The sequence below is a fragment of the Pinus tabuliformis genome, chromosome 7, assembly GCF_031772625.1.
Source record: "Pinus tabuliformis cultivar Carrire ecotype Pingquan chromosome 7, CPIR1, whole genome shotgun sequence".
Classification (NCBI taxonomy): domain Eukaryota; kingdom Viridiplantae; phylum Streptophyta; class Pinopsida; order Pinales; family Pinaceae; genus Pinus; species Pinus tabuliformis.
Window position 1 is genome coordinate 203269955 of NC_142293.1, and position 18918 is coordinate 203288872.

The 18918-nt window shown below is 38.3% G+C and overlaps 1 protein-coding gene across 1 annotated transcript; it reads right to left on the reverse strand.

The window, feature by feature from the left end:
* Positions 1–1254: 1254 nt before the first annotated feature.
* LOC149246562 (protein CPR-5-like) lies at positions 1255–2061 on the reverse strand. The gene is made up of 2 exons (XM_089441834.1): positions 1915–2061; positions 1255–1818 (listed from the first exon to the last, which is right to left on the reverse strand). The coding sequence occupies exons 1-2, from the start codon at positions 2059–2061 to the stop codon at positions 1255–1257; spliced, it is 711 nt and encodes a 236-aa protein (XP_089297960.1).
* Positions 2062–18918: the final 16857 nt, after the last annotated feature.

Sequence of the window (18918 nt, forward strand, 5' to 3'; positions counted from 1 at the left end):
AAGGCTGCAAGGCGCGGGGCAGCGAGAGGGACTCAGGGCGCGGCCATGGCAGGGGAGCGCGCGAGCACGAAGAATTTTTTAGAATATTATTACCAAAACAAAAGGTCGAATTTGAGAATCATTTTTACTTATAATTAAGACATGACAATTTTTACTAGGGAAACAGTACAAATGTACCTTATTCCACACCATGTTGATTCACATAATGGCCATGAGAATGCGAGTCCTCACACAATTAATAATTCATTTGATTTATTGGGCCCTGAGTTTACTCCTTTTGACAGTTACATTTTTCTATTCACCTTGTTATATTTTTTAAAATATAAATAAACAAAATGTCGAGAATGCGGATGGTATCCATGAACTACAAATAATGATTGCAACTTGGGATAGCTACCATTGAGGGGAGAAAATATTAGGAATTCTACCTACTGCTAGGGTGTGATTCTTGAATGGCGAATTTAATATGAATGTGAACTACAGCTTTAAGCACTTTTCCTCTTCCCATAAATTGTACCTATCTTGGTATCATTGCATGCTTCTTGCCCAATGTTTGGTTGTTCATATACAGTGATTGTATTTATGAGGGAATGAAGCATAAAAAGAAGTTGGAATGATGTCTAGGCTATTAAATCTAAGGTAATCTGTTAAGTTTTGTCAAAGTTCAAATATATTCAAAATCATATGATGTTATTTTAAATGCAAATTCATAATAATTTTATATTATGAATGGGCTACCTTTATATTCACAACAAAAGTTGCTCTTATATTGATAACAAAAAGTACATAATACATCATTATATTTAAATGAGAGGTAAAAATAAATATCCTGTAAAGGGCAGTTTAAAAAAAAACACAACACTTAGGAGTGCCTAGGAAATTTATTCCCTTCCTATATGTCTTAATCCTCAAGATATTCATGCATATGCATGAACATTATGATGACTAACTGGATCACATGGCTTAAAATGGAAACATGTGTCCTTGTAATGGATATCGGACTTAGCTTTTCAACGAATTTGAGTTGAACGCTACGATAAATATATGAGATTGCTTATTGCTCAAGAAAAATGGAACATAACAGCTTCTTGTACTAAGAAGATTTGCACAACTGTACACAGAATCATGACAAAAAAGTGGCCAGTTGATGAAAGTGTTCCTTTACAAGCTTTTACATCCACAGCTAGCTGCAGACTTAATGACAACGTTTAGTTCCTAAAATACACTCTAAAATACAATGGTCCAGAAATACACCTAGAGAAAACGTCTTGGACCATATGCCAAAGACATGCTCACTGGTTCAAGGACGTGATCCTTGAACATATCACAAAAATGCTTTGTCCAATCCCTAACAGAAGCAAAGGGAATAAGTCCAGCCGTCACTGGAAGAACTAAAACTGGTGTAGCATGGAAAACAAACTTACGAATCCATGAGGGTGTCAAATTGCTCCTACTAGAGTTTGAAGTCGGGCCATTCAGAAAACAAAATAAATGTGATGTAAAACAATTGGCAAAGGCGTGCATAATACAAAGTAGTTCCCAATGTAGGAGCCAATGAAATCCACTTCCTCCCATGCTATCCACAGAGAATTTGCCTGCCCAACCACATAAGCCTCCTAGTAAAACCAAGATAATCATTGCTGGCTTAGCCTGACTAGAGCTTGTGACTGTGTGGCGGAATAAAAAATAGATGATCACTGAAACAAAACCAGCACCTGCTAGCATACGGGATATTACCATAATTTCGCATGCAATAGTTCGGAATCTTCCTGTTACAGTGTCCATTGGGTTGGAAAACCACGAAGACTTTTGTGATTCCTACACACAAATGGAACAAAACAACTATCACGGAAATGTAAAGAATAATATACAACTTATCCTGAGACTTGATATTATACACATCAACTAAATTACCTTGGTGGCTTGGCATGATGTGATCGCTTCTGAAAGGAGTGAACGTGAATATCTTGAAACATCGTAAGCTAAAGCAAGGAGCATGAATATCATCCCCGCCGCCAATTCATCTGCACATTGTTTGCTAAGCCCTCTTTTGTTTTTCATCTACGAATGCACTCTCTTTAAACAATGCTTTGGAATGGTTAAACTGTAATTTGTTCCTAGCCAACATATTCGACTCTGAATTAATATGAAGTTGTTCCTCTTAAAGTTTTAATTGCTTTAGTTTTTGCATGAGCTTGAGTGATTTTAATTGGTTGCTTCTTTCTTGTTCCCTCACAGACTTATCAAATACATTGAGAACATTTTGCTGAAATTGTCAATCAAAAATGTCCATGAATACAGATAACATAGCTGCTTCAGGTAAAGAGCCAAAAAAATTCCTCAGTTGTCTATCGGAGATTTCCTCGCATTGTGGATGTCCATGTAACACAATCTTCTAACAATCCTCTAGAATCCCTGATGTTTCTTTATTCCCATGTATTTCCTCTCTGACATTAGACACACTATTCTCTCTAGAACCCTCTGCTATAGTTGTAGTCTTTTCAATCAATACAGAAAAGGAATTATCCATTAAAAACTTTGGACATTGTGTAGCCTGCACTTCCACATCTTTAATAGCCGAGTTACTTCTTTCAATTTCCCCAGGACCAACACCACAACTATGGACACTTACTTCGGACTTCACATGATCAAAATTACTCTGCTTCACATTACCAGCAAGAGTTACTTGTGAGGTTGCACCCTCACTACCTACAACTTTATAGTTATCTTCAGAGGCTTGACCCTTGCAATTTTCGGTTCCCTTTGAAAACTTGTTACCAACCTGAGATTCAGCTTTCATGAAGCTCTGCTGCTTCGAAAGGTCTTGCTGTAAACTGGGTAATCCATTTTCATCTCCAGTCTTCCATGCATGCTCACATGCAGTATCAAGACTACATACTTTTTCTTGCATTTTCCCCTTTTCATTTGACTACAGTTGACTAAATATTCACGAGAATCATAACCTGAATGGATAGACTTACAGGGATAATTAAAATATAGAGAAGGTTATAATTGAAAATGTTTAATTCTATAATTATTAATATATTATACCATATCTTAGCTTGATTATTAATAAGTATTTGTGGTATTTTATCAACAATATAGTTTTGCATTGCTAATATTATGATATATTATCGTATGTATTAAATTATGTTAGGATGGATGGATATTGACAAACAATATTAACTTATCAACCAATGTGTATATTTATGAAAGGATATATGATAAAGTTTTGTAAACTAACAAAAACTGAAGTATAATTGAAACATTCATTGAGCATATAATACATTAAACCATTTTAAACATATAAATTAAAAATTGATGCTAAAAAATGTAAGTCAACCAACATTACATCAAAACATGTGAATGGTTTTAGACTAGCTCAAAATTGAAGTGTAACTTCATAGCTAAAACAAATGAAATAAAATATTTATTAATGTACGGTAATAAACACCGAACTGTTAATAGGACTGTAGAAATAGTACATTGCTAAAAAAAACAAAGGAATGCTTCATGCAAATCTATCATAAATCATAAAATAAATAGAAAAAGAAAGAGTTTCTAGCTTCAATAGGTTCTTCAAAATCATGCAAGAATATCAATGCCTGGTAGATTCCTCAAATTTCTGGAGAAATCAGATGTCTGAAACAAGACTCACCCTTGGTAGCTCATCTGCTGAAATGAACTACCCCTTTTGATTACTGCTTTCCAAAACCTGAATATAGGATCATGATTGATAATTTAATTATGAGAACAATAGCACCAAAACCTGTCTAGTTTAGTTGCTCAGTAACTTATGGGTCAAAAGCAACAAAGAAAATTCCCCATTTCACTTTAGAAGTAAAACATCAGATATATTTCATATTGCAAAAAGATTATAAAAAACTTTATAAATAAGATCAAAACTAAGAAAGCCACACTCCATTCCTATGATTCATTAAATCTAGATAAGAAAATTTTGTCCAGAACAAATACGAATGCCTCTCCTGGGGCTGTATGATTCCCCACCTTTCATTAACTCCAAGGGTTGGTTGTGAAGCCTATTTCTTCAGGCCTAAAGTTTTACTTGCCTCTCTCCCACATAAGGAAGGTAGCAGCATTAAAAAACAAAAGTTGGGAAGCAGCATTTGGGGAGACTCGAGTAGAGGACAGGGCAAAGAGTACCACAAGGATAATACACATGAGAAGTTGGGAGACAAATAATAGGAATAGATGACCCACCTTTGGGGGTCAGATCCAAATGAGTAACGTAACACTTTCAGATATTCACATAAGGGATACGATCTTTTCCACATATTTATTTTTTTCTTCCATTTTTAGAAGTAATGTTGCAACGAGATTTAAGTTGTTTTATCCCATAGGCGAGTTGGCCTCATGGACACCTTAATAAAATCCCATTCTAATCTATTATACTACATTGCATTCCCTCCATTAGAGACCAAGTAGAGAGCATAACCATTTCAAGCACATTGTTGAATGACTAGGCTAACTACTTCATCTAACATGTGTATATCCAAAGTTTTTTTGAAAGAAGTAGCCTAGTAGGGGATTAGTTTGTTGAAAATGGAATCAAATAATTTAAACAATAGATCAATTCATCAAGCCAAGCACCAATTTACTGCTACCCCCAAAATAGTGCTCCCAAGAAAATCATATTTCTTCTCTTTGGAGGAGATTAACTCCTTAGGCCTCTCTATACATAAAGAGTGTTGGTTCTCGGAAGCTTCTGAACTCCTTTATTCTATTAGAACTTATATTGAGCATTTCCCTCACTTCAAGGACACCGTGGACATTGCTCATCACCTCTTCCCTCTAAAAGAAGAGATCAACAAGGTGGTCAACGCAGTGAATACTAATCACATGGAAGTCCGCTTCCCAAGCTCTTTCTCCAAAAATGGCATTCTATTATGGGAAATTTTTACTATTGTAGGATGGTCTCATTATGTGCCCTAACTACATTCGATTTCATTGGCCACATAGCCTCGAGATTCAACTTGGTCAATTGTGTGTTGATTCGCGTTGCTTAAATTTGAGTAAGATCACCCAAAGTTATAATCAATTGAAACCAACCAAGGATCTAACCAGGACTCCAATGTGACCAGTCAAAAAACTAGGACGAAGAATTGATTGACTAAAAAGTACAAAAAAATATGCAAATTTTAATTAAAAAATGTAAATACAAACCCTTAGCCACCAAATAAGAAAAGTTTGCTCATGTATATAGTTTACAAGGGCAAATATAGCTAAATGGCAATGACAATGATTCATATCTAGAAACAAAATTCAAAAACATCAAAGTTGTTGAGCACACGCTTATACTAACAGGGGGGACCAGTATAAGACAATTTTTTCACTTATTCAAACATTCATCAACCATAAGAAAACAATCACATATGAGATCTATTAATATAGAACATGGAACACAAGATTTATGTGGAAACCCTTTCAATAGAAAACAATAAAACTTATCTTTATAATTCTCTGTAGGCACCAACCTACTCTTATAGATCTTCGTAGGCACAAGAAACACCAATCCCCACTATCGCAAATATTCATAGGCACAAACCTACTAGAGACACCGATCCCCACCACTAAACACCAACTTTGCAAGAGATACCAATCTCTTTGTTTGAGCAACAACCCTCAATTACAACTCTTCTTTAGTGCATATAACTTCTTCAAAAGATGATAGCATTCACACTACCTTCACCAAGCCTGCTTGCTACTTCTACCTTCACTAGGTTTGTTTGTTGCTTTTGCCTTAACCAAGTCTACTCACTACTTCTGCCTTTACCAGGTTTGACCGAAATTTGAATCTCTAAATGAAATTTATGGTAACTCTCCCAAAGATTGTTTTTTACCTCTACCCAAGAACTTGTACATGTCATGTTTCCAATTTCGCAAATATGATTTTGAAATCTTTACCTAACGTACTATAATGTCCCCAATTAATAATTTTGCTAAGGGAAATTCTCAATTTTGCAATTTTGGTGAATAATAAATATTTTTAGATAATTTAAATTAGGAGAAATAAGTTGTGGAGGTATTAAATAAATTTTGGAGAAAAGGCAATGGTTGTGACTTAGGAAAAGAAGAAAAATTAAAGTGAAGGTAAGTTGTGGAGATTACCAAGAATGGAAATTGAACCATGGGAAGAATCAAACCATGGTATCAAAGCATAGTGCGAGAGAAATCGAACCATGGTACGAGGAAGGGAAAGTAACAATAAAAGGAAGGCTAGAGCCTCATTTTGGGGATTCTATTTTGGCATTTCATTTCTAATTTTGGAGTTTGCTTGAGCTACTTAGCCAAGTCAACTAGTGTTGTTTAGCACAAGGAATTTCCAAGCAGAAACTCCACCTCTACCTTCGGTGAACTTCGAGTCTCACCCTAGGAGAGAATCTGGGAGTTTATTACGGAATATTCACTTAGAAATTCATTATTTCTGGACACAAAAGACAAACTCCAGAGGTTATTTGTAGCATCATCTTTCTATTGCAGGTTTCAAGTATTTGCAGGAGATTTTCTACTAGTTAGAGGAGTTTAGGACCATTCTTTAGAGATGTTCTTGTATCTTTTAACTCGGCCGAATTTTCTCTTATAGAGCATGTGCAGGGGTTGGAGAACAAAGTTTTTTGTTGGTGTTTGGTGTTGATATTTGCTGGGGGTTTTTAGTTGGGAGTGATAGCTATTTGTTGAAGGATATTTGTGCACAATTTCTCAGCCATTTGCGGGAGAGTTTATCATTTCTCAACAGTTTCTCTTTGGTTTGGTGCAAAACTGTGTAGTTGGGAGATTTGCTCTATTTTGGGCATTTGGGAGCAACTCGAATCAGTCCAAACGATTTCTGGGTTTTGTTGGTTGGTGTGTGAGAAGCCTATATCTAATTTTATAGAATTTTCCGGGTAATATTTGGGCCAAAATCATACATTCATATAGTAGGGCATATTGTGGGTGCAATTTTGGCTTGGAGTTAGGCCAAACTTTTTCTGGGTTTTACTGGTTTATAGGAGGGGAGTCTGTGGCTACAATCTTAGGTCGATCCAAGCATTAATGGGGTCAAATTTTAGTTTCTTATCTAACAACAATAGTAGCAGCAATATTATTTTCTAGGTAATTTGCACATTTTGGGGCTTTCCAGGTCAGCTAGAATTAGCCCAAGAATTTTCTGGGTTTGGTAGATTTGGGTGAGAGAAGCCTCCAGTTAATTTTACCTAATTTTTGGAGCAAATTTGATGCTATAAATCATAATTCACCTCCAACAACAATAACAAAAAAATTTGGGTAGTGCGTTGGGACCAGTGTTACTTGGGAGTGGGAGCGAAAGCGGGGAGTGGGAGCGAAAGCGGGGAGCGGGAGAAAAAACGGTTGCGGGAGTGACATTTTCAGAAGCTACCAATTTGGGAGCGAATCCTAGAGCTTTTTTTATATAATATATATATTTTTTACTTTTTGATACATATATGTCAACAAAAACATGTAGAATGATGAATTAGATATAAAAAACATAAAAAAACACAGATTGATCATTGAACCATATAACAACAATCATCTAGAAGTTATAATCTTCATCAACCACGTCCACAAGTTAGTAACATACAACATGTTGAGTCTCATGAATCATGATTCATCAATCTTAAAGTTTGAACTTCAAGCTTTCAAAATTGAAAATTCAATATATAACATTTATCATCATTGATCACCAAAGTTGTACTTGTAAGCTAAGTTTAACCATTACAACAAATAATATCTAACATGAAATGAAATGTTATAAAATGAAATGAAATGAAACAACTTTCATGAAGCATCATATTCACAATTCATTACCAGTGAGTTATAATTGCCAACTTCAAACTTCAAACTTAAATTGTCATATATTGTTTACAAAAAATATCATAATAAATATGAAAGAGTCAATAGTTATGAAAACTACTAGAAACTAGAAAAGACAAGTAAATCTATTATCTACTACTTCATGTGGCCCTTGCCACGAGAAGTATCTAATTTTTGAGCAGGTCGTGGCGGTCTTCTAGGAGTCTCCTCCTGCACAGACCCACAACCAAAACTAGAAAGCACATGCCCTCCACGTGAGGGTGTAGATGGAGGTGGCGACAACAAAGTAACAAGACTCGGAACTCGAGCACTGCTACTAGATGGTGGAGGTGGCATGGTTGTTGCTTCATCTTCCTCTCTCATAAGTTCTGCTTCTAGTTCTTCAAGATGTATAGTGCCATCCTCCAAATTATCATCCTCTTGGTGGTTGTCCCAAATTTTATATGTTGGATCCTCATAAGCCCGATCGCAATAATGACTCAACAACTTCAAGTTGTAGTGCACATAAACCAAGCTTTATGCCTGGTTTAATTGAGTCTGTTTCTTCTCACATTATGTATGAAGTTGTAGGTGCTCCAACACCTCTCTGTAGAAGAACTATTTACAACCCGCGAGAGAACATTTTTTGCCAATTTTGGCAAAAGTCCATGGCTGCCATATGCTTCCCACCATGTGAGAGCATCAAATCTGTCTCTATCTTCCATTGCATGGAAGGAACCAAACAAACCAGTGCAACTGAAGTATCTTCCAAATTCAAGATGCAGACTAGCACAATCCTTCTTTTCAGGTATCAACTAGTATAATTCTTGCAAATATCATGTGGATACCTCTTCATCTATATGGGGTTTGACCCTAACCCCACCCCCTGGTGCAGGTTTTCCCAACCAAGATGCAGAGTAGTATTTTATCGTAAGGATATACACCAAGGCATGTAGTGGAACATTAAGTTTATCCCACCGTGTACACACACAATTGTGAATCAGTGTATACAAGTTGGGATCATCTTTATGAACAATATCTTTTATTTGCCCCAACATGGTATCCATCTGCTCATACACCTCCCCAATCACTAGTTTATTTGTATCTGCAAACCGAATCATGTGATAAATGTTGGGTTGTGTTATATTCTTTCCACGACTAGCCCATGTAGTTAATCAGGGGTTAGAAGGGGGAGGTCATAGGGGGTTTGACGCGTACCCATAACCCAACTTTATGGGGTCCGGGGCAGCGCCTAGGAAAATCTTGGTTTTGGACCCTATGTTAGGTTGGGCGGACCCACCTATGGTTTTGTGCATGATTTTCACACATGTTTTTCGATGCGATGGTTTTCGGTCCATGGTATTGGACGCGATGGTTTTTCGGTCCATGGTATTGGATGCTTCGACATGTATAAATATGTATTATAACATTGAAAGGAACATAATGAAAAATCAAGTTGGTAGTCTCAGTTTTGGGATCCAAGGGAAATCTCTATGTATATGTGTTTTATGTGTTATGCTCTCACATTGTTTATTTTCTGTGTTTTAGAATTCATATGCAGGTAATTTCTGTACGGGGTTAAAACCTACATTTGGTATCAGAGCAGATTTGGCTTCAAGGGGACGCCTTTGTTGGTGGGTTTCACTCGGGCCTGTGGTAGACCCTGTTCAGTAGGAGATTTGCGAGATCGATTATGGTGGTGAAACAAGATGGCGAGCAGTGGAAAGATAGAGATCGAGAAATTTAATGGTCAGAGTTTTGAGTTGTGGAAACTCAATATGGAGGATTTGTTGGTGGATAAAGATAAGTGGATGGCAGTAGATCCAGGTACTAAACCAACATGAGTGTCCAATGAAGAATGGAAGAAATTGGATCGGAAGGCAAAGAGCACAATACGATTGTGTGTCTCAGATTCAGTATTGCTGAATGTATCAGGGCAAGCTACAACAAAGGCTTTGTGGGACAAGTTAGGGACTTTGTACCAATCTAAGTCTCTGGTGAATAAAATGATTTTGCGGAAAAAGCTGCATAACCTGAGGATGAAAGATGGAGACTCGGTGATAGAGCATCTGAACGCATTTAATACTGTGGTAAGTCAGTTAGCATCTATTGATATTAAAATTTTCGATGAAGATAAGTGCATCAGTTTGTTGTGTTCTCTACCAGATTCCTGGGATAGTATGGTTATTGCAATAGGTAGCAATGCAACTGCCTTGCAGTTTGATGAAATAGTCTCAGCCTTGCTGACGGAGGAGACGAGACAGAAAAATATGGAGAGCCAAAATGGTGATGCCTTGTTTGTATGAGGACGGTCCCAGAACAGACACAAAAATAAGTCATCGAGTGGGAGATCTAAATCTAGAGGGAGATCTAAATCTCCAGGAAAACCTGTAAAGGTGGTGTGCTGGAAATGCAGAAAGGAAGGCCACCTCAAAAGGGACTGTAAATCTAAAGCTCCTGACAAAGGAAATGGATCTGATGAGGCTCCTTCTGTAGAGGCGAAAACCACCTCAGATGAAGGTGGGGATGTGTACTTGGCTTCTTCAAGTACACATGTAGATCATGATGCATGGTTGATTGACTTAAGTGCATCCTTTCACTTCACTCCCCATAGAGAGTGGTTTTGTGAATATGAGAAATATGATGGTGGTGATGTCTTTTTGGGGGATGACAGGAAGGCTAGAATCATTGGTCATGGAAAAGTAAAGTTGAAGCTGCAAGGTGGAAGGGTTAAAACACTTTCGGGTGTTCTACATATTCCTGCATTAGCCAGAAATCTGATTTCTGTTAGCAAGCTGGATGATGCAGGTCTAAAAACAGTGTTCGAGAAGGATACCTGCAAGATGGTTCGGGGAGCACTGGTATTGATGCAGGGAGTTCGGATTGGAACTCTATACAAGCTGCAAGGTAGCACGGTTGTTGATGGGTGCAACAATTCTGTGGTTCCTAAAAGTGGAGCAGAAAATCTAGTGGTCTCTGGAGAGAAGACCATGTTGTGGCATCAAAGGCTTGGACATATTGGAGAGAAGGGCCTTCGAATACTTCATGGTAAAGGTATGGTAGAAGGTATGAGTAATAGCTCTCTGGATTTTGATTTCTATGAAAATTGTGTATATGGGAAGCAGAATCGGGTGAGTTTCCCCTCTGGTAGTAAGAGGGTGAAACAAATATTAGAGCTTGTGCATAGTGATGTGTTTGGACCTGTGAAGGTTCCATCACTGGGTAAGTCTGTGTACTATGTATCATTTATAGATGACTTCTCAAGGAATACATGGATATATTTCCTTAAGAAGAAATATGAAGTCTTTGACAGGTTTAAAGAATTTAAGGCTCTAGTGGAAAACCAGATAGAGAAGAAGATAAAGGTGCTGAGGACAGATAACAGTGGAGAGTTTTGCAGTAAGGAATTTGAAGAATTCTGTAAGAAGTGTGGTATACCACGACAGAAGACTACTCCATATACACCTCAACAAAATGGAGTTGCAGAAAGAATGAATAAGACGTTGATGGAAAGGGCAAGAAGCATGCTCAGTGGTGCCGGGTTAGGATAGGAATTCTGGGCAGAGGTGGTGGATACTGCATGTTACCTGGTCAATAGGTCACCTTCATCAGCGTTGGAGGATAAGACTCCACAAGAGGTATGGACTGGTAAGAAACCCTCTCTTTCACATCTGAGGGTATTTGGATGTGATGCATATGTACATGTTCAAAAGGAGAAACAAACCAAGTTGGATAGTAAATCTGAAAAGTGCATCTTTATCAGGTATAAGGATGGTTTAAAGGGTTATAAGCTTTGGAACCCAATCACACGGAAGGTTGTGTACAGTCGAGATGTGGTGTTAAGAGAGGTGAAGGATGTTATTAAACATGAAGTCCAACCAAAGGAACCTGAAAAGATAGAGTTTGAGCTTAAGGAGGAAGAATCAGACTCTAAAGCAGAGGAGGAATCAAAAGATGAAGAGCCATCAACTCCGAGTGTGAGAAGATCAGTTCGAGAAAGAAGGCAACCAGAAAGGTATAGTCCATTTGCTTTCTGTTCAAATTTTGCTTTGTCTGTTACTGATGATGATCCCAGAACTATGAAGGAAGCAGTGGATTCAGAGGATGGAAAACTCTGGAAAGAGGCCATGGTTGATGAAATGGCATCTTTGCACAAAAATAAGGCTTGGGATCTGATGGAGTTGCCGGCTAGAAGGAAAACCATTAGGAGCAAATGGGTGTTCAAAAAGAAGACAAATGCAGAAGGAAAGGTGGAGAAATACAAAGCTCGGTTGGTAGCAAAAGGTTATTCCCAGGTGTCGGGAATTGATTTTGGTGATATTTTTTCTCCTGTTGCCAAGGTGACTTCTATTAGATTACTTTTATCTGTTGCTGCTGCTTTTGATTTTGAGGTAGAACAGATGGATGTGAAGACAACATTTCTTCATGGGGATCTGGAAGAGGAAATCTACATGAAGCAACCTGAAGGCTTTGCGGTGAAGGGTAAGAAAGAACTGGTATGCAAGTTAAAGAAGTCTTTGTATGGGTTAAAACAGTCACCAAGGATGTGGTATCAGAAATTTGATACGTTTATACGGGGACTTGGCTTCACCAGAAGGAAAGCAAATCACTGTGTGTATTTCAAATTAATTGGTAACCGTGTTATTTATTTGGTCTTGTATGTGGATGATATGTTGTTAGTTGGAAATGACAAAGAAATTATCAAGGATTTGAAGACCCAATTGTCCTCCAAATTCGACATGAAAGATCTTGGTGCTGCAAACTATATTTTGGGCATGGAAATTAAAAGAGATCAGACAAAGAGGAAGCTCTGGTTAAACTAGAGGATGTATGTCGGGACAATATTGCAGAGGTTTAATATGCAGGATAGTAAACCGGTGAAGGTTCCTATTCCTGTAGGTGTGAGGTTATCTGCGGAACAGTGTCCCAAGACACAAGAAGAGGAAGAGGACATGTCCGTGTTCCATATGCAACTGCAGTCAGTAGCCTGATGTATGCAATGGTCTGTACTAGACCAGACATTGCACATGCAGTGGGAGTATTGAGCAGGTTTATGTCAAAACCAGGGAAGGAGCACTAGACAACAGTGAAGTGGGTTTTCAGGTATTTGTGTGGCACTAGTGATTATGGTTTGTGCTACCAAGGAAGACCAGGATTAGACAGAGTGTTGGATATTCATGGCTTTGTTGATGCAGAATGGGTTGGAGATTTGGATCAGAGAAGATCTACAAGTGGGTATGTGTTTAACCTATTTGGAGGTGCAGTAAGTTGGATGAGTAAGAAACAATCTGTGGTGGCATTATCAACTACAGAAGTAGAATACATGGCAGCCACTCATGCAAGCAAGGAAGCAGCTTGGTTGCAGAGATTGTGTTCAAGTATGGGGTTAGTACAAGAAGCTATAAGGATAGACTGTGACAACCAAAGTGCAATTTTCTTGGCAAAGAACCTTGCATATCATTCAAAGACAAAGCACATTGATGTTCAGTATCACTTTGTGAGGGATATGATAAAAGACAAAAAGGTGTTGTTGGTAAAGGTGGACACTTTGAAGAATACTGCAGATGCCTTGACAAAATCTGTGAGCTCTGAGAAGTTCTTTTGGTGTAGAGAAACAATGGGCATTGCAGGGCTGGATAAATGACTAAGCTCTCTTGTGGCCCCCTGTGGAAAGAAAACAACAAGTGGGAGAATGTTGGGTTGTGTTATATTCTTTCCACGACTAGCCCACGTAGTTAATCGAGGGTTAGAGGGGGGGAGGTCATAGGGGGTTTGAGGCGTACCCGTAACCCCACTTTATGGGGTCTAGGGCAGCGCCCCAGAAAATTTTGGTTTTGGACCCTATGTTAGGTTGGGCGGACCCACCTATGGTTTTGTGCATGATTTTTGCACATGTTTTTGGACGCGATGGTTTTCGGTCCATGGTATTGGACGCGATGGTTTTTCGGTCCATGGTATTGGATGCTTCGGCATGTATAAATATGTATTATAACATTGAAAGGAACATAATGAAAAATCAAGCTGGTAGTCCCGGTTTTGGGATCCAGGGGAAATCTCTGTGTATATGTGTTTTATGTGTTATGCTATCGCATTGTTTATTTTATGTGTTTTAGAATTCATATGCAAGTAATTTCTGTACGGGGTTAAAACCTACAATAAATGGGCTTGGTGAATTCCAATACTCTCCTCACACGTGCCCAAAACATACCATCAAGAGCGATCTCCTCCACTTGTTCAAAACCTTGTCTGTCAGCTACATTTGTAGCCCTTTCCTTTAATACCTGCCAGTGTGGACTTGATACCATGCTAGCCAATGATTCTCTTACCTTCAAAAGGCGCCTGAAGGTGAGGTAATAGCTATCAAATCTAGTCCCCACAATCTTCAACAATTCCAATCTTGAGTGACTGCAGAAAAGGCCATGGGTATTGCTATGATTTGTAATAAATTTTATCATTTCTTTCCCTCTCTTGTACAAATCACCAATCCATCTGTATTGTTGGTTTTTGTTCTTAACAATATCATGCATCAAAAGATTCATTGTGTGAACCAAACACCCAGACCAAAATATGTTGGGGTATTTATCCTCAAAAATTGCTTCCGCTGCCTTACAATTAGGAGCATTATCAGTGATGACTTGGATGACATTGTATGGCCCAATACGTTCAATTATTTCAAGTAATAGTTCTGCAATGTTGATGTCGGTCTTGAAGTTGTCTGAGTAATCATATGCTGAAAGAAAGATGGCACCACTAACAGACACAACAAGAACACTTATCAATGCCTTGCCTTTTACATTTGTCCATCCATCAGATACAATGGACACCCCATGGTCAGTCCAATAATTTGTCATTCTACTCAAAGAATGTGATATTTTTGCTTTTTCATGATCAAGTCCAACAGTTCTAGCCTTGTCATACCCAGGGCTCTTGTATCCTTTAGGGGCATCATTTATGGCAGAAACCATTACATGCCAATAAGGTGAGTGAAGAACATTGAATGGTATCCCACATGCATAGAGAAACCTGTAAAATTTTGAATCCACATCATTCCTACACCCTTCATCAAGGAAATCTAATATGGTTCTACGCCTTAAACTTGGTGACCTTGTGCCTCCATATCCACTGCCATGGGAGGATGCTGAAGGAGTTCTTTGTGCATGTGATTGTGAGCTTGGTTCAAAGAAACCCTTTGATTTTTTAGATTTGTATTGGGCTTCCTCCTCTTCCCTTATGTATTTGGCTCTATCTGCTGTTGACACACATGTGCAAGTTTTGATTCCTATTTGTTTATCTCCATCCCATGGCCTTTTCCCGTAGAGGTGCTTTTTGGCATGAGTGTATGAACCTGTGTAATTATTGTTGCAATGGGGGCAATGAAATTTAGTGGTTCCACCGCCTTTCCCTGCTTCATGCCTATTAACATATTTCCACAATGGGGTTTGGTCTTGTTTAGTTTTTTGAGCTAACTCATGTTCACTCTCCTCCAGCTCCTCCTCACCAAGGTACTCCTCTCTGGGGTTTTCATCATATCCACTATAACCCACTTCTTCATCCCCTTCTTCATTTTCAACCCTCCTTTTTCTACTCTCCAACACCATAGTAACCAAAAAATGAACCAAGAAGAAGAAAATGCCAAGAAATATAACCATGATGTTTGAAATTTGAAGTTTTGAATCTGCAAAAAAATGGAGTGGGAAATAGAGAAAAAAATTTATTTATTTATTTAGGAATGAACATTAATTTTTTTTTGCTAAAATAGAGTGTAGAGCCTACCTCTTTGGCCTCCAATCTCCCCTTGCAAGCTCTTCAATCTCCCCTTGGATGCCTCTCCTTGCTCCTAGCTCTCTCTTGCTCTCTCCCTCTCTTGCTCTCTCTCACTCTCACTCTCTCAAATGTAAAATGAAATGAATATGAGGGAGTGGGTTTATTTATACTACCCCCCTCCTTTCCCTTCCCACCCACCCTCACTTTATTTTCCTCGCCGTCGGATTTTTTTTCTTGGTCGGTCGTCACTTTTTTTTTTTGGCGGGCGTCGCTCACCGCAGTCGAGAGCGGTCGGGAGCGATCATTCCCCAACCGCTCCCGGAGCGACACTCCCTAGTTCGAATTGGAAAATGGTAGGGAGCGTAATTTTTTTTAGGAAACACACTCCCAAAATCGCCGCGCTCTCGACCCGCTCTTGAGACGCTCCCGCCCGGAGCACAGATTGGGAGCCGGATCGAGGGGGGGGCCCTCCCACACAACACTGGTTGGGACTAATTGAGCCATTTCAGTTGGAGTTTGCTTAGATCTTCACCTAGGTATTGCATGCTTGCATTAGCAAGCCTAGGTTCTATCATTCCTTGCCATTTATATACTCAAATTTTTGTATTAATAAAATGGCTCAGTTGTTTGGCTCAATTTCTTGTGTATTTTGATGTGCATGTTTGGAATTTGTTTATTGTTGTTGCTTCCTTGTACACGACTCTGTTATTTGCTGTAAATTTCAATTTGGAACATTACAGGGACATTTGTATGTCTTCTCAGGGCTTTGAAAATTTCACAGTCTGAAAAGAGTCACAAAAACAAAGTTATAGCAAAAACGTCAAAGTGACTTGTTTGACATTGATTTTAGGACCATACAAAAACACTAAATTCCACAAAGCATATCTCTAGAAGTATAGCAAACCAAATTCTGAGATTTTGACTGCATGCACCCATAGATCTCGCCTCCATCTCCTCAAAATTTCGTAGTTCGAAACAACCTAAAAATAAGCCATAGAGAAATTACAAAACTGATCTGTTTGAAACTAATTTTAGGAGCATTCAGGAACCCGAACTTCCACATGGCATATCTTAGAAAATGTAACGTATCAATGCCTGAAATTTTGACCACATGTACCCAGAGATCTCACCTCAGTCTCCTCAAAATTTCACAGTCTCAAAGATCCAAAACAATAAGTTATAGTAAAAAATCCTAACTATTGACAGTCAAAATTCTTTTTACAGGCATACTATTACCCTTCAGTTTCATACCTCCGAATTTCTATTCTATAGCATTACGAAGCTATGAGGTTCTAGTCCAAGCCACGATTGATATCCGAGGCTCTTACATGGAAAATAATTTGAAGCATTTATATGACTACATGAGAAGGGTCAAAATCCTTTTTTATTGGTTGTCGAGAGAAGGACAACTTTTCCTAAATGGCATCGATACGCTTGCAGACCTGAGGCATTGTCTCTCCGAAGAAAGTGAATGCCCTGTGACATGATATTGGCCTATTCTTTATGCAAGCCTCCTATAGCAATTGATGAACTACCTGTGAGCTCTGTGGCAAGGTCTCCAAGGCAATTGAAGGGTAAACAAATGAAGATGACCTTCATTCTCCATCTCTTCTAAAACCTGATCTAAGTTCAAATCCTATACTACTGATTAGATCCAAAGAACAAAGTTCAGAGTCTCTAAGGTCTGTGCCCCTTATTCGAATTATTTGGAGAACCTTGCTTGCTTGTGGTTCGAGAAGATTCGAGACTGATATCTGTAATCCGTGCATGATCCTTGAAAATGATCTGAGTCAGATACTAGGGTTGTTAAAAAGTATACTTCAAAGTTGCCAGATGTTACAGTGAGTATGTTGTTGTAAGATCCGAGTTGTTCTGAGGTGAAAAATGCTACAATTGCTTGATCCATGCATTACATAGTTTACATGATCTAGTGAGAAAGGTATGTTATATGGAGTGCTCAAATTGCAAAGAGTATATATGAATGTTGCGAACATTGGCATCGGGATAAAATCGGCAAGGGTCCGAAAAACCAAAAAATCGTAAAAATCGGGAAGATATCGGTAAAAATCGGCAAACATAGGCAAAATTAAGATCAATAAAATATCTGTAAAAATCGGCAAACATCAGCTAGCCCAAAAAATCGTGATTTCAAGATAAAATCGGGATGTTATCGAGATGTTCTCAACACTGGTATATATTGCGTGTAGCATGTACAACATAGTATGCATGTGATAATCGAAGCCATCTCCTAGAGTATGACAATATATGATGTGAAGTACACTGGAGTATGTAAGTGAGTATGTTGTAGCAAGGTACATGATCCAAAGTTGCTATAACAATTGCTAAATAATGATGCGAGTCTCAGTACACCCTTATAATATGTATGTCATTAATAGCGATTCGTAGAGAAGACTTGGCAGACGGTGTATATGACATGGAAGACACCCTTGGTATGTATGAAATCACAGACAGTATGGCAAACAATGTATATATGACATGGCAAACACCCTTGGTATGTATGACATGGTAAACAGTGTGTATGATATGGCAGATTGTATGTATGACATAGGAGACTGCATGTATGGCATGGCAGATAGTAATATGATTATGACCTGAGTTTTACCCTGTCAAGATCTGAGCTGTTACAATCCATCCAAATTGTTATAGTACATCTAGGACATGCTACGAGAGAAAAATTTAATATAAATTGAGAGGTATGTAATGTATAGTAGGTACGCAATGCTTGCATGAGTAACAGTGATCGGAATATGTACAGTTTGGGTGTGATTTTGATGATATATACTCTTGCATAAGTTCTCGAACATATGTTTGATATGTCAATGGTATGATGCAACATTAACTGACTTGACAGTAATTTGATATGATAATGAAACTTGGATAGTATATGGGACTAGGTATATCCCACAGTGATGGTATATGTCAATATGGTAGTAATTTCAATAATGTGTGATCGGTGTATTCCAAAAGGAATTATAGTCATCTTTAAGGATGAGCTCCTATGGCCAAAATTTTGCCTGTTGCATTAACAAAAAGAACCAAGTCTATCATGGGCAATGATTGTAGCATGCAGGATTTGTGACAAGTCTAGGCTCCAAGTTGCCTTACATCTCTGAGGAATTCGATTACATGAATTGTGTGGAAGAAAGAAAGTTGAGTATAGGAATACTACTTGAAGTCAAGAACCTCAAATACAGTGCCTCATATAAATATTCGAGCATAAGAGGGACGATACTCATTGCTAAATAGCCGACCTATAGCTCCACTATAAGTCTCCAAATTGAAAGGATTGTTTTTGGTTTCATGTTTTGGCTGAAGACTTGC